General features: G+C 38.3%; 1 protein-coding gene across 1 annotated transcript in view; it reads right to left on the bottom strand.

The window, feature by feature from the left end:
* Window positions 1-15,413, bottom strand: part of Hmcn1 (hemicentin 1) — a 417,178-nt gene that overhangs the window by 73,512 nt on the left and 328,253 nt on the right. The window contains exons 65-70 of the mRNA XM_034513608.2: window positions 13,418-13,542; window positions 13,064-13,247; window positions 12,374-12,471; window positions 9,277-9,555; window positions 3,964-4,160; window positions 325-406 (exon numbers count right to left, since the gene is read on the bottom strand). Coding sequence (XP_034369499.1) covers window positions 325-406; window positions 3,964-4,160; window positions 9,277-9,555; window positions 12,374-12,471; window positions 13,064-13,247; window positions 13,418-13,542 — 965 coding nt within the window. The remainder of the gene's footprint in view (window positions 1-324; window positions 407-3,963; window positions 4,161-9,276; window positions 9,556-12,373; window positions 12,472-13,063; window positions 13,248-13,417; window positions 13,543-15,413) is intronic.

A 15,413-nucleotide genomic window follows, 5' to 3' on the forward strand; every position in this document is an offset into this window, starting at 1 on the left:
ATAGAATGTTCCCATGAGAAAACATTGTATCCTTGTGTGGAAAGACTAAGGATTGTTTTTATTATAATCATCATTGAAATTTATGTTCTGTTAACTTTAAATCATCCAATTTGAATTCTTTGTGTGAAAACAAGACAAATAGCTCAGACCGCCAATGAACTACATCCCAAAGAGTTCATATGTTATTAACACTAAGAATGAAATTTGTAAAATATGTATTTCTCAATTTATCGACATATGATGTGTTGTGAAATGTCAAGATCGTCTCTAGTATAGTTTTTAAGTAAGATTGCATGTGGAGCAAACATAAATCACCAAATTTACCATGTACTCTCACTAAATATTCTTTATCATCATCCCCTGCAGGACTGGATGCCAGACAGGTGTATCGTCCTGTATCCTCCACCTACAAAACCCAAACAAACAAATTATGCAGTGTCCCCATGCTGGTTTTGGTGATGATAACAAAATTTCACTAGAACTAGTAAGATTATCATATAAGGCAAAATAACACAAGGAAGTGCAGATGAAACAAACAGTGTTTTAATATTGCACATTGGCTGACATCTCTGTTATGTATAGAACTATGTTTAAAAGAGTTTTAGAAAGGAGTTTTGATATAAGAATAAAAAAGGGAAACAAAGCATATGTAAGTAAAAAGTTATACATGTCTATGTGTGCTTGTAAAAGACCTAGCACCAAATATGGTAGCTCAGATGTTCAATATTTAATTTGAAGAAATAAACATGCATAGGTTCATGTTGTATAAACTTCGTTTACATAAACTTCATTTGTTGAACCATACACTTCTATTACACTCTTTCTGAAGAAGTAGTGTGTTTATTGAAGCAACTGGTAAACAAAATACCAGATTACTAAGTCAAGCAATTTATTACCACATCGCAAATCTGTTATTGAGATATACAGTGATATAGAATGCTGTTTGGTGACAGTGTCAGACTGACAGCAGCATCTCATTGATTAAAACCTGAACCAATTATTTAAAAATACTCATGCATGTTTTCTGCTGGATGCTGGTTTTCATCTATATGTTTGGCATTATATGAACACCATGTCTGAAGATATTATTCTGGTAAACCTCACTATTAATAAAAACATGTTTTATAACAGTAAGAAGTCCTCAACCATTTCACTTATTTACTACTTGAGCATTAGAATACTGGCATTTAAAACATTCTTAATATTCAAATTTGACTTTAGTAGGTCATGAAAAAGATCTTTGTTGGCTTCACACATTCCTTTGAAAAAATTTAAGACTAAAGTGTTTGAAAAACAGAAGAGTTGGAGGAAGGATTGAGGAACCCCAGAGGGGATAGGGGCTCCACAAGAAGACCAACAGAGTCAACTAACTTGGACTCTTCAGGCTCTCAGAGACTGAACCACCCTCCAAAGAGCATACTGGGCTAGACCTAGCATACTTGCCTGCACATATGTAGCAGATGTGCAGCTTGGTATTCATGTGGGTCCCCAAGCAACTGGAGCAGGAGCCTACCCTGACTGTTGCCTGCCTGTGGATCCTGCTCCCTGAACTGGGCTGTCTTGTCTGGCCTCAGTGGGAGAGAATGTACCTAGTTCTGCAGTGACTTGAGGTGTCAGGGTGAGTTGGTTCCCAAGGAGGCATCTCCCTCTTCTCAGAGACAAAGGGCAAGGGGTGAAGGGAGGAGGTGTGAAGGGGAGTTACTGCGAGGATAGGGGGGCTGCAATTGGGATATAAAGTGAATAAAATAATTAATTCATGGAAAAAATAAATGAACAACAAAAAAGACAGAAAAATGGTTAATACTTTAGACGTCAGTCATACAAGCCTTTGTTAAGAATTAGAAAAATGAATGTCGGGAAGAGATAGCTCAGTGTGGACGATCATTAGTTCTGAAAGCAGGGGGACCTGAGTTCAAATCCCCAGCAGCTATTTAAAGAGACATACATGAATGCCTGTGACTATAACCTCAGCACTTTGGAGATAAGCTCCAAGCTTAGGATTCTGAGAGTTCTCTGATCAATCACCTCCCTGAAAGGCAAGCTTGTAGCTCAGTGACAGGCCTCTTCTCAAGCCAATGAGGTTGACAGTATTATAGGGACACACCTAACATTTTGCTTTGGGTTCCACATGCTCTGCACACTCCCATGAATGTGTTACACACAGAGAGTGTGCACGCGCACGTGTGCGTGCGCGCGCGCACACACACACACATTTTCTAGAAAATAACATTTGATTTTTCTCATCGTCTCTTTAAAACTCTTCTCTGCCAACTCTTGTTCATTGTAGATTGATAATATTCATTCCACTTGTCTTCAGGTTGGCTAACCTTGACACATTACTGGTGGTTAATCAAAATTTACTTCCACCAGGAAATATTTCCCAACAATTTGCTTCCTTTTGGATATTGAGAGTCATTACTTATAGTTACAGTTTGAAATGTGCTCTGCTGATAAGGTTAAAAAAATTAAGTAGACGTTTTTAGATTCCAGAGAGTCACTGACACATGTTATGCTTCAGAAGAAGAATGTATAGTGGCAAAGCTGGATCAACGTGTTTTGTTGGAGGATTGACATGTCCTGCCTGGAGCAAGCCACAGACTTAGTTTATGATAGAAGATAATTCAAGAAACAAATGTCGATACCATTCAGTTCAGGATTTGCTAAGAAGACATTATGTGCCAGGCATAATGGCAGAGAGCCGAGAGGTACATCAAAAGACAACATTCAGATGTGTAAAATCTAATGTAAATGTTGTAACAGGTGTGCACCAATACGAAGACAACACATCAGGAACAGCAGAAGCAGAGACAAGCTCAAGGCTTGGCCATGTTTCACTTTCCACCTCATTGTTGTTTTCAGTGGTTTGCTGGTCTCACATCTGGTTGTATCTTGTATGACATTTTATTTCTTTGAGAAAGAGGGAAAGCTCTTGAAGGGTTTTGATTCAATGTATGGCTTGAAATTTTAGTCTGAACATTTCTGGGTTCCTGCTATGTTTGGAACAAAAGGAGAAGAGGTCACATGCTCCATGACACAAACAGTGAGCTCTGTTGAGGTCCACTGCTTCCATTCCTCCCTATGGTTAGTACCTGTGCCTCTTTCAAGATAAATCTTGTTATTCTATGACATGCAGAATGAACATTATAACAGTAGCAGTAACGAGAAGTTTAATTCTTCTTGTTGAATTTAATTCTGTTGTTATATGTTTTTTGGCAACCAACACAAACATATCATGTACCATTTTCTTTTGGACTCTCAGAATACATTGTTATAATAATAATAATAATAATAATAATAATAATAATAAATAATAATAATAATAAATAATAATAATTATTATTTATTGCTGTTGTTGTTGCTGCTGTTATTTTATTTGAAGTTTACAAATGAGAACATCAGGATACTGATGAAAAATCTTCATAATATAAAATTTGCCTTTATTATTAGCATAAAAATTATTGATAACAATGTATCCCATATATATATTTAATGTTAATATTTCAGATCAGTTTCTTTAAAAGTAAACCAGAATAACCATCCAATTTTACTGAAAGGCTATTGCTTAAAACTGTTTCTCCAGCCTTCCTTGTCGTTTAGTTTGGGGAATCAAAAGTGCTCTTTGAAATCTCACACATTGTGTTTTAGGTTGCTTAACCTGGTAAGTGAAAAACTACATAGAAAAAAGTAGGAGTTTCACAAAACATATTAGCACACGGAGTGTTGACAACATGCTTAAGTTAATGAGAAGACATCTGGTTTTCTTCACAATGTTCTGTCAGATTCTTCATCTTCCTTCTACCCATTTCCTCAGTCATGGATATCATAGACACAGCCTACCCTTTGCAAAGCTGTAGAGACCAGTGATGCACACAGATGTGCAGATATAATTATTCAGTAGCTATTATTTATTAGGGAATAAGACGTTAAAGCAGATAAAATAATCATGTGAGTGGAGACACTGACCTGTGCACTGGACACTCGAAGAATAGCTCCTCCTTCGAGAGTCTGCACTTGCTCGGTCTGTAGAAAGGGCCGGCCATCTTTCATCCAGGAAATTTTAGGGGCAGGGATTCCAGAAGCAATGCAGGATAGTTCAAGTGGGTTATTTACAATTACGGATACCTCTCCAGGTCCTTCAGATCCATTGATGTGAGGTGGTTCTAATGAAATGGGAGAAGGCAACAAAAAGCAACGTGATGTTTTACACATGAGGTCACTAAGGCACTGATGAAGAATATTTGTAATATAGTTCGCCTTACTATTAACATAAAATTATTTACAACAATATATCTCATCTATATGTTCCTATTCATACATATGTTATTATATCATATAAAATATACATACAGTACATATATATTAATATATATTTATCATACTTTAGATCAGTTTTTTACCTGATCTGATTTTAAAAGTTTGAAAATCCAACTCAAATTTACATCCCTATGACATAAAACATTTAGAGTATAAAAACTAGAATGATCATTTGTAGATGGCTTTAGTTCTTCTCACTGGCAAGAGTTCAAAACACTGGGAATAGTGATTTCTGCACGGAGCGCATTTGTTATGTCTAGGCAGGAGTAGTTTTCTCTTTTACTGTTTATACTTCTAAAATTACCTTCCTCCAGAGAGAGCTAAAAGAAAAAAATATCTAAACACTTGGAAGGAACATTAAGGGCCCTTGGCTCAACTCCTCCCAAATTTAATCCTTTTAAAACAGACTTCTCTTACAGTGATCAGTGAAAATTTTCAGAGAAAAATTCGTAGTACAAGCTGTAGGCTTTCAGGTTCAGGAGGCAGACAGAGTAGATGCTGGACAGCTCCGAGGGGGAGCTGAGGGGTTTTTCTTTGTTTTTGTTTTAAATCAGGCACATAGTTCAGAATCTGACTCATAGCACAGGACCTGATGTCCGACTGAGCTTGAAACGAGCACAAGAGTTGTTAGGTCTGTGAAACTGGACGGACCTTCAAAAAGAGAACTGGCATCAAGAAATACAGGGAGACTTATGCATGTTTTACTTCAAATTAAATGCTTTAAAAAGCAAGTGCTTTTTAAATGTTACAATTTAAAAATTGTTACATTGTTACAAGCTCTATTGTAACATTGTTGTGGAAATTTCCTTTTTAAAATTTTTGTTAGCCCTTATTTTCCTATCTATAAAAAGAGAACACAGCAAATCTATCCTATTTGTTTTAGAAGCAAATTAGGAGTTCTGTGTCTTCATCCTTATCCCAGAGTTCCTCCTTTGACACTTCAATGCATCTGACCTATGACTGTCAAAATATATTTTACATGCACTATAAGACTGATATATGGTTTCCTGATTAATAGATTATAATGGCTCCATATAGCTAATTGAATTAAATGGAAATCAGCCTCTAAAGCTTATAACATTATCTTCTTTAATATACTTATATGAGACCTGCAATTGGCCCCGTCCTGAATGCTTCTCAGTCAACATCACCCACTACCTGAGTTTCTCTGGTGTTATCAAGGTTTTATGAGTGATGTGAAGTTTTCTTGTAAAAAAACCAAATCATGATTTGTAAACTCTCTACTCTCTTTAAACTCTAATTTAATTTAAGCACCAATTTGGCTCTCTCCATCTGACTACAACCAATTCTTCATTGTCTTTTCTTAGTCGTTATTTGCTATATGCCAATCATATAAACAGAAAGATTCATTAGGAATCTCTTCCCTCTCAAGTCCATGGGAACTAGGTTAGGACAGCAGCGGCAGGAGCAGTGTGGTTCCTACTGCTTCAATCTCTAGTCTCCAGATGTTCCATGTGTCAGGTGAAAGCCAGCCACCTCACATTGGATTTGCCCCATAGGTCTTTTTTTTTTTTAAGATTTATTTATTTATTTATTTTTATTTATATGAGTACACTGCAGCTATCTTCAGACACACACTAGAAGAGGGCTTCAGCTCCTATTACTGATTGTTGTGAGCCACTGGGAATTGAACTCAGGACCTCTGGAAGAGCAGTCAGTGTTCTTAACCACTGAGCCATCTCTTCAGCCCCTGCCCCATAGGTCTTATACTCAGAGAAGAGTGGGAATTCAGTGCCCTGACTCTGAATATTCAAGAACTTGTATTTCCTGTCTAAATCCCAGTTTTGAGCCCCCAAATAATAAGCTAAACAGCTCTATCTTTTTCTATGTTTTATAAAAACACTCCAAATTTAGCTGGCATTCAGACAGTTTTTGGTTCCTTTTCCAGTGATCCTTATACTTGTATGATGGATAAACTATTAGTAGATAGTCACATAGTATTGAAACTGAGACTCATTATTGATATCTTTACATCACACATCCCTGAAGAAAACTGACTTTCTCCCTCATCAGCCATTGGTTGCAATATCGCCTCAGCTTTTTTTTTTTTTTTTTTTTTGGAACTTTTGAGTCTCTCCCTTATCAGATCTGGGATTTTGCTAGGCATGATCTTGTGCAGGTCTTATGCATGTGTGCAATGGCCTTGTCATATCCAGCAACTACTCTTTTTCTTCAGATGTCCATGCCTTGGGCCCTTACAGTCTGTCTGACCCCTATTCTGTGATGATGCCTGAGGTTTTTAGGAAGGGTTATGATACAACTGTGCCATTTAGACGCGGCAACGTCGAGATCTCTTGTTCTCTGCATTCACTAGATGTGGGTTTCTGTGTCAATCACCTCCTACTCCAAAAAGAAGCTCCTCCTGAAGGACGAGCGAGGCACTATTGTGAAAACTTCATAACTGGTCATGACATCCTGGGCGCCGCTGTACTCATAGCTTCATGGTGTTTGATGTTCTCTCTTGCTTTTGTGGCCTAGCCACACTGTACTTTTTCAAAGCTACCCATCGATCATGACACCTCCCACCACATGCTGGGAATTGAGTGCAGCACCAGTGTCCCAAGTGGAGATGTTTGCAAGCTGTGTAGTGGTGCCGTTCCATGCGAGGCGCTGAATGGATGCGTTTTCAGCAGATGGGTAGACCCTTCTCATCTTTCCGTTTCACGGGAAACGTTATCCTAGAATCTTTTTGTCCAGGAATGCTGGGCTTTGGACACCGCCCCAGCAGCATCATTGCTGTTCTCTCTGTTATTTGCTGCAGCAATGTGTCTGTCTATAATTCTGCTTCTGGATTCTCTCTCCGCTGTCGCATGCAGACCAGGTCCGTGTGGTTTCGGGCCTGTATGAACACAGCATCTTCTTCCGTCCAGTCTTTACTCTCGCCAGCGGGACTTTTTAGAAGAGACATCTGGCTGCATATTTGTCCTTAAAATTATTCTTGTCTTTTAATGAGTCTAACCCTCCCTGGAGGGCCATTAAAGCCCTTCCCAGAAGGCCCTTCTCCTCACCTGGCCTCGTTTCACCCCCTTATACTCAGTTTAGTTTCCATGAGTACGGACTCAGTTAAGCTCTATCATGTACAGGTGAAGGGCAAGGGTCTTCACTTCTGCCTCACTGCGAGTCCCACCACTTCAGGCACAGATGGACCTATGGGAAGATCTATTTCGGAACTTACTGTCCCACAGAGTGTTATGCTAACCACATGACCTTCAACAAAATAATTACTTCTTCAGTTTCTTTGCCTCCCACTCCAAATGTAGGAACTTGGGGGCTGAATCATTCTTATCTGATGATAATTCACTTGTCTGCCATTCAATGATTACACAGGCGGTCTTTGCAACTGGCAGATAGAAACACTCCCAGTCCACAATATACTTACAATTCATTTTTAAATACATGAGCAGTGAGGATAAGGTCATATTATCTCGTCCATTGTAACTCATGCTGATAAAGTGATGGGTAGGGATTTGTAACCTATGCATCCCAATCATACAAGCCGAAATTTTGTGTTGTTTACATGTTTTTAAATAGCCTGGGAAAATCTCTCTTCTTCCACTACCTTTCCTACTTGAAGACGGATATACCAGAACATCTTTTTTGGTATATTTCCTCAGTGTTCTGCCAACATCTACAGTTATAACTCCCATCAGTGCAACTCAGAAGTATCTAGTTTGGTTTCAATTCAATCCAACAAACACACAGTAAGAATTTCTGGTGTGTCAGACATCACACCAAGCACTGGGGACCAGCAATAAGTAAGAGGCATACTGCACTCCCCATCATAAAACTTAACCAGGGATAAAGGCAACTTATAAATTCACGTAAATAATTGAATTTTAATAGGTGCTCTGAGAAAGATTACAGAGCACTCTGAAAACATACGCTAGCCCTTCCTAACCAGGACTCCTGCCAAAATTCTTTTCTGCTATTCTCAGTAGGGAGCATATCTCTTCTGTGAAAGGAGAATGGCAGCTCCCCAACATCATAGTGGTGGAAAAACCTCAAAAAATTTTAACTATAATTTTAGGTAATCTCATTCATCCCCTTTTTATGCCCACTGTCAAGATTTTTTTGTTACACAGGAAAATTGTAATTTGCCTTTATGTTGGTTTTCACTGGTAAAATGTTGTATTATGAACTTAAAACATTGACTTTCAATGTATACAAGAGTAACTAGAAACTGGCTATTCAAAGTGATTGCTCTGACTATAATCTTAAAATTGGATAATATGAGACTGGTTGGGACAATGGCATAAATATTATTGTATTTTATCCAATTTCCAATTTCAAATGTGCTTTAAATTCTTAGGAAGTGCTAAAAAGCCATCTAGTAGGGCCTGGGCAGATGGGCCAATAGGTGAAGCTCTTGCCTTGTAGGCATGAAGCCTGGACCCATGTGAAAGCAGGGCAGGCATAGTGGCCACCTGTAACCACACGCCTAGGAGCAGGAGGCAGGGATTCCTGAGGCAAGACAGCCAGAGAGAATCTAGACCCAGAGAAAGATGCAGTGTCAAAAAACAAACAAACAAACAAACAAACACCTGAGTGAAGAGCAACCAAAACCAATATCTAACACTAGCACCAGGTCTCTGCATGAATACACTTATCTCCACATCTGTCTCCACATCTGTACACACATATGCAGCCATGCCTGTGTAAACACACAATCTCAGGTCTGATACTAATAGGGTATCATGAATTTTCAATAAATAATATCTCAGGAATAGGAGTTTTTACCTTTTAAAACAAGTAAAACTCACCATTCAAGCCCAACATGCTTTAGATGAATTTAGGCAACTTATAGAACAGAAATGGAAATGCAATAAAGTTTTCATTAAAGCTTTTCACATAAAGAACAAGTCTAAGTACTATACTCAGTATCCAGGTCTTGACTGTCACTGAATTCTCAACTTCTCTGTACTCATCAGAATGGCTATGTACCTAGGACTTTCAGGACAAAATGCTTGCTGACTTCTCCAGCTTCATTCGAGGCAATGCAGGTGTACTTCCCAGTGTCTTCTGTTTCTGCCTTGAGGAGCTGAAGGACCATTCCCTGAGTGCTGATGGTCAGATGGGCATCAAGTGCCAGAGGCTGGCCGTCTCTGAGCCAAGACATGCTAGGAGTGGGGGTGCCATCTGTAAAGCACGTCATAGAGGTAGAACTGCCTTTGACAATTGTGATTTCCTCTGTGCCCATTGCATTGTCCATACTCGGTGGCACTGCACAGAAAATAAATCAGGTAAAATGTATACATATTATAATTTGAGGTAAACATAAGCAGCAGTATTTAAATACTTCTATGCTATTTTTACATTCAATAAAGCAAAGTATTTTAAAAGAGCATAGAATAAATTGACTTTACTGTAAACCTATTTATTGGTTAGGCTAATTATTAATATTCCATGGATTAGCAAAGAAGTCTCAAAATTGCTTTCCTACTGAATATACAATCAATGTGCATTATATTTTGGTAACATTTTCAACTTGCTAGCATTGTCTCTTTAATTTGTTATGATCCTATAGTAGTTCTTATAATAATTCAATAGTATATTTTCAATGACCATATGGAAAGCCCAGTAGTAGAGTAAGTTTTATAAACATCACAGATTGCAGTTCTTAGGTACTCGGAGTTCTTCTGAGATGTCCTTATAGATTGAGAAATGTGAACCAACAATCTACGCTATCTCATAAATGCAAATGAATCTATTTAAATTTTATATATTTAAATGAGTTGCTAATGTTGTTAGAAAATAGTTTTTTCTTTTGTATGTGCACATGAACAAAAAATTCTGTCAGGACTGAAATACTATTTTGAAAACTTTAGTTCTGTTTGTTTAACACCAAGTACACATGAAGCCAGGATACTAGGAAAGTCGAATAAGGAGTGTCTTAAGAGAGGAGGGGGGCTGGAGAGATGGCTCAGTGCTTAAGAGCACTGACTCCTCGTCCAGAGGTCCTGAGTTCAATTCCCAGCAACCACATGATGGCTCATAACCATCTGTAATGGGATCCAATGCCCTCTTCTGGTGTGTCTGAAGACAGCTACAGTGTACTCACATACATAATATAAATAAATCTTTTTTAAAAAAAAGAGAGAGGAGGGAGAGTAGAGAGGGGGAATTCTGAGGGTGGAATGACTTAGGCAGGAAGGGATGGAGAGATAAGAGTTGAGAGCTGAGGTAGGTTAACCAAAATGAATAAGCCATATAGAAACCTACTCTCGTAATCCCCCACATCCAGTACACAAAAGAGAGATTGCATGGAGTTCCCCTGCATGGCTAAGTGGTGATGCTAGAAACAGCAGGTACTGAACAAAATCCCCAGTCCTAGAAGTGGGATATCACCACAGTAATTGGCCAGGCATGCTTATCTCAAACTATCAGGCTCTTGTCAATCTTCTTGGTGGCCCACCAGAACTAGAGTATACTACAATATTGCTACAGGTAGCACACATCTGTTTCAAGACAGAGAAACAGCAAGCGAGAGATGAGATGAAAGCGTCCTTGTTACTGGCTAACTTTCAGTGTGCTGGGAGATACAAAGCAAGCTCCTGGGGTAAAAAAGGCAGAAGTTGTTTTATTCAGCTGTGAATCCTTTAAACTGAAAAACCAACTTGTTGGGCAACAGTGGCACAGGCGCTGTAGGGTTTACCAACCACTCTGATTAGATTTAAGACCTGTTGCATTGGAAGGAACTCATGTCTGGTACTGTGTTCTGAATTACAAACCATTTGACTGAGGAGACTGGAGGCTCATATGGAGAACTCACTACTGTTGTTTAATTAAATCACACCAGATTGCCTTCTAAATCTCTATCACTATGCAGAAGACAAAAGTTCCTATCACCCTAAAATTAGAAAAGCCTCTTCTGGCAGTGAACAATTACGAATTCAGAGACTCATCATTGCCCTAGAATCTGAGAATAAGTTAGGGATCATCCCTAAGTAAGTCATTTACATAACTCCCTTTAAGAGCTGGGAACACTGAACAAAAAGGCATTATTCTGGTTAGCCCACACAAACTTGGGTCACTGGGGAAAAGGGAACCTCGATTGAGGAATTTCCTCTATTAGACTGGTTTGTGGGTATGTCTGCAGGACATTCCCTTGATTAATAATTGCTGCCGGAATGTCCAGCCCATTGTGAGAAGCACCACCTTCAGGTAGGTGGCTCTGATTGTATATGGAAGCAAGCTATGTATATGTGAGCAAGCCATGGAGAACAAGCCAAGAAGTAACATTCCTTTGAGGTTCTGCTTCAGCTTCTGCTTCCAAGTTGCTTCATGACAGCAACTTTGAAACAAATTGATATAAGCAAGGCACATGTACGAGTTAGAAGATGAGGCAAAGATGAATTGCTGAAAATACCATCTTCAAGACTCAGAGCAACACCGCCATCATGAACTCACAAGAACTGTAGCCGACTACCCTGGGCCCACTGAAGACTGGCCTAGTCAACAATCAGTCTGGCCATGTCAACCACCAGTCATGGAAAGTAGAGGAGCTACCAGGGCCATATCTATTATCACTAATTATTAATTACTAACAGATTTTAGAAGAGGAATAGCCATTAGCTTTCTTTAGAGCCCACCAGGTTCCAATGGGCAGCTCCAAACTCATGATATCACAGGCAGCATTGGCAGACTCAATGGGTCACAAAACAAAATATTAGACAGAAATAGGAAGAAGAGATTTGGAAAAGTAAGTGATAGACAGGTGATAGGAATACACGAGAGGGTTGGGTATAAGAGTGGTCTGTGACCACTATGAAAATGTTACATTGTCAAAGATTTAATCAAAAAACCTTATATATGATTAATTCTGTATTAGAAGAGAATTTTGACAGACAGTGTGGACCAATAAATACGGACTTCTTTGGGGAGAAAACACAGTTTTCCCTAGTAGAGAGATATTTTTGACAATAATTTTCGACAGAAGAACATTGGATTTACAAGTCTTCGAGGAAGTCAGTTTCAAAAGGCATGCTACTTAATGCTACTAAACTTGGAGTAACATAGTAGGATCTTTTCTGGGACATACCAAAGACTTGAAGGCTGTAGTGCTTACTATCGACCCCAGCTCTATTGGAGGCCACACAAGTATATACAGCAACGTCATACACCTGAGCCCGCACGATCCTGCAAAACAGGACCCAGCATTTCATAATCAATCCTTTCAACATACACAAATAAGATAATCATGATTTATAAACAGATGATAGAATAAAATTTATATTGAAAATTCTTAGATATGAAGCCTGTGACCATTATCACAAAATGTAGATACTTCCAACTGCAACTGTGTGCACAGAGGTGACTGCAGTAGTGGCAAACCACTAGGAATACAACATAATCACTGGAGTGAATATTTTTCAAGCACATTAACAGAGAAAAACGGTAGCATGAAAATCACATGAGCATCATCAACAACCCCGCATCTTAACATGTATTGCTGTGCTTAAATATATACCTTAAAATTACAAACTGATAACAATTCATCTCTCAAGATCCATTGTGCACACCTTTACTAAAGCAAGCATTGAATAAGAATACAGAGCCACTTCTTGTTTGACCCCTTATCTTTCCTCTTCTGAACTCAAACGGAATGGATTAGCATGACAGCAGTAAAAGCTTAGGGAAAAGCATGCCTTAAATGTTGTGTAGGTGAAAGAAGAGTTGTCAATCACTGTTATCATAAGCACTTAGGAAAGGACACACAACACATTCTCACCTGACAACCTGTCCTGCTGACAGCAGGCGGATGTGGGAAGAGATGGGCAAAGGAAGACCGTTCTTCAGCCAGTTGATCTGCGGTGGAGGTGTCCCTGTGGCTTTGCATTCAATATTTATTGATGTGTCTACCAGAGCCATCAGCTTCTCTGCTTCTTCTTTATTACCTTGGATTTTAGGTGGAACTATGCAATACACACAGTGGATGAGAGAGAAGATAGATGAGTTCAAATCATTTGCACTGTAACTGCTCTTGTTTCTGCTTTAGATTTCACTTAAATGCTCCAGTCACTTGTGGCCTATTAATGGATTCTTAAGGTAGTAAAGCCAAAACTTGGTGGCATTTCATATTTACCATAGACATTCAAGTTAAATATTCGGTCTTCTTCTCCAGCAGGATTAGTAGCCACACATGTATACTTCCCCATGTCAGACGTGAGGGCTCTGTAAATGTTTAATGTGCTGCCATCTGTGGTGACTCTGTGGGAAAAGTTAGGACAGAGGCACTATGGGGATAGGATCTGAAAAACTCATTCAACTCTATTGTGTCCTCTGAAAAAAATATATACCGTTATTACATAATGCCTTCATCTTGAATAGAATAATTTAGACCTATTTCTCAAGTACATAGAACATATGGAAGTCAGGGCCACAGAAACTGATGTCAATCTCAGGAAATATACAGAAAATATACAGAATATACTAAATATAATATACTAAATAGAATAATATATTAATAATAATAGTATAATAGAAATATACTAAAAATATACAGAAACCATTTTCATATCCACCATCTCCTTCTGAGAAAAAGGACACAAAGATAGTTAGGTCAGGAACATGACAGCCAGAGGTGCCTTTCTCTCGGCCTTAGAATGCTATGTCTTAGTGGCAAATAAGAGTTATCCAGTCAATGAAAATTTGAAGATTCTGGTGTGAAATAAAGAACATGACAAGCTGAAAAATGTGAGTAAAAATTATTTCTAAATGTCCTAATGAAACTCTAATAAAAAGAACAAAATAGTGTCATTTACTTAAACAGTGATGGCTGTACATATATATTCTGAAATTTTCTCAATCAGCTAAAGTGTTTCTTTTGAATTATATAAAAGTAAATGATAAATATGAAATTAGATAACAAAATACATCAAAGTTAAGACTATTACACTAGTCATTTTCTCCACATACTATTAATTTTCAAACAAAGCATTCTATGCTTTAAGATGTTGGAGGCTATTAAATATTTTTAGTAATATGTTGCCTTGTCTTGTGCAGAACATGTAGAGTATGCTCTTTAAGTTAGTAAATATTTTTAAGACATAGAGATACATTGTTGTAGCTAACCAATTCTTAATCAAAATTTCTGAAATGTTTGTGTTTTCCATGCCTATCAGAAGTTTTCCAACTTGTTTGAATTCTGGTTTTCCCCTTCTCTTCTCAATCTCTTGCAAAAAAGAAATAACTGGGATCTGCTGATGAATTGAGCAGAAATATTTTTTACGCCTTTTGAGCTACGTAACTTAATAATTGGATACTTGATCATTTGTTTTATTATGTAATCAATAAAATGGTGATGTGTATTAATGAAAAAAAAGAATAGTTATTTCATTAACACCTATGATTATGAATTTCTACTGCAGTGTGCTATTAAATATCACATTTGGAGGATGATATTGAAAGTTTACTATTTGAATGTAGTTATACTTTCCTCAATGTGAAATTTATAGTTCCATGATTTTAAATATATTGCAAACTAAAATTTCAGGTTGTCCTTTCTGGTCTGGGCCCGAGCACTAAGCAGATCCCAGGCTGCAGCTCTGCCCCCAATATCACAAATCCCAGAGGAAGCAGGCTTTCCAGGAGCTCTAACCCAGGCAGTATCTTAGGTAAGGAGAAAGCAACACCAGCCCCAAACAGGGAGATGCACTAGGACCCAGGAAGTCACTCCTGGCCTGGAGCACTGACTCCTTTCTGTCTGCGCCTGAGCACTGAGCAGATCTTGGGCCCCAGCTCTAACCCCAGTAGTAACACCCACCCCACACAATTCTGATACAACCAAAATAATAGGAAAGGCAGGCTCCAGTCAGAGACAGGGCAGGGAACACTAAGGAGATCCAGATGACAAAAGGCAAGAGCAAGAACATAAGCATCAGCAACCCAGGGTACTTGGCATCATTAGAACCTAGTTCTCCTACACAAGAAAGTCCTGAATTCCCCATATCACTAGGAAAGCAAGATTCAGATTTAAAATCAGTTCTAATGATGATGATAGAGGACTTCAAAAAGGACATAAATAAGACTGTCAGAGAATTTGAGAAGAACACAGGTAAACAGATAGCACCCTTTAAAGA

The sequence above is a fragment of the Arvicanthis niloticus genome, chromosome 10, assembly GCF_011762505.2.
Source record: "Arvicanthis niloticus isolate mArvNil1 chromosome 10, mArvNil1.pat.X, whole genome shotgun sequence".
NCBI classification, from domain to species: Eukaryota; Metazoa; Chordata; class Mammalia; order Rodentia; family Muridae; genus Arvicanthis; species Arvicanthis niloticus.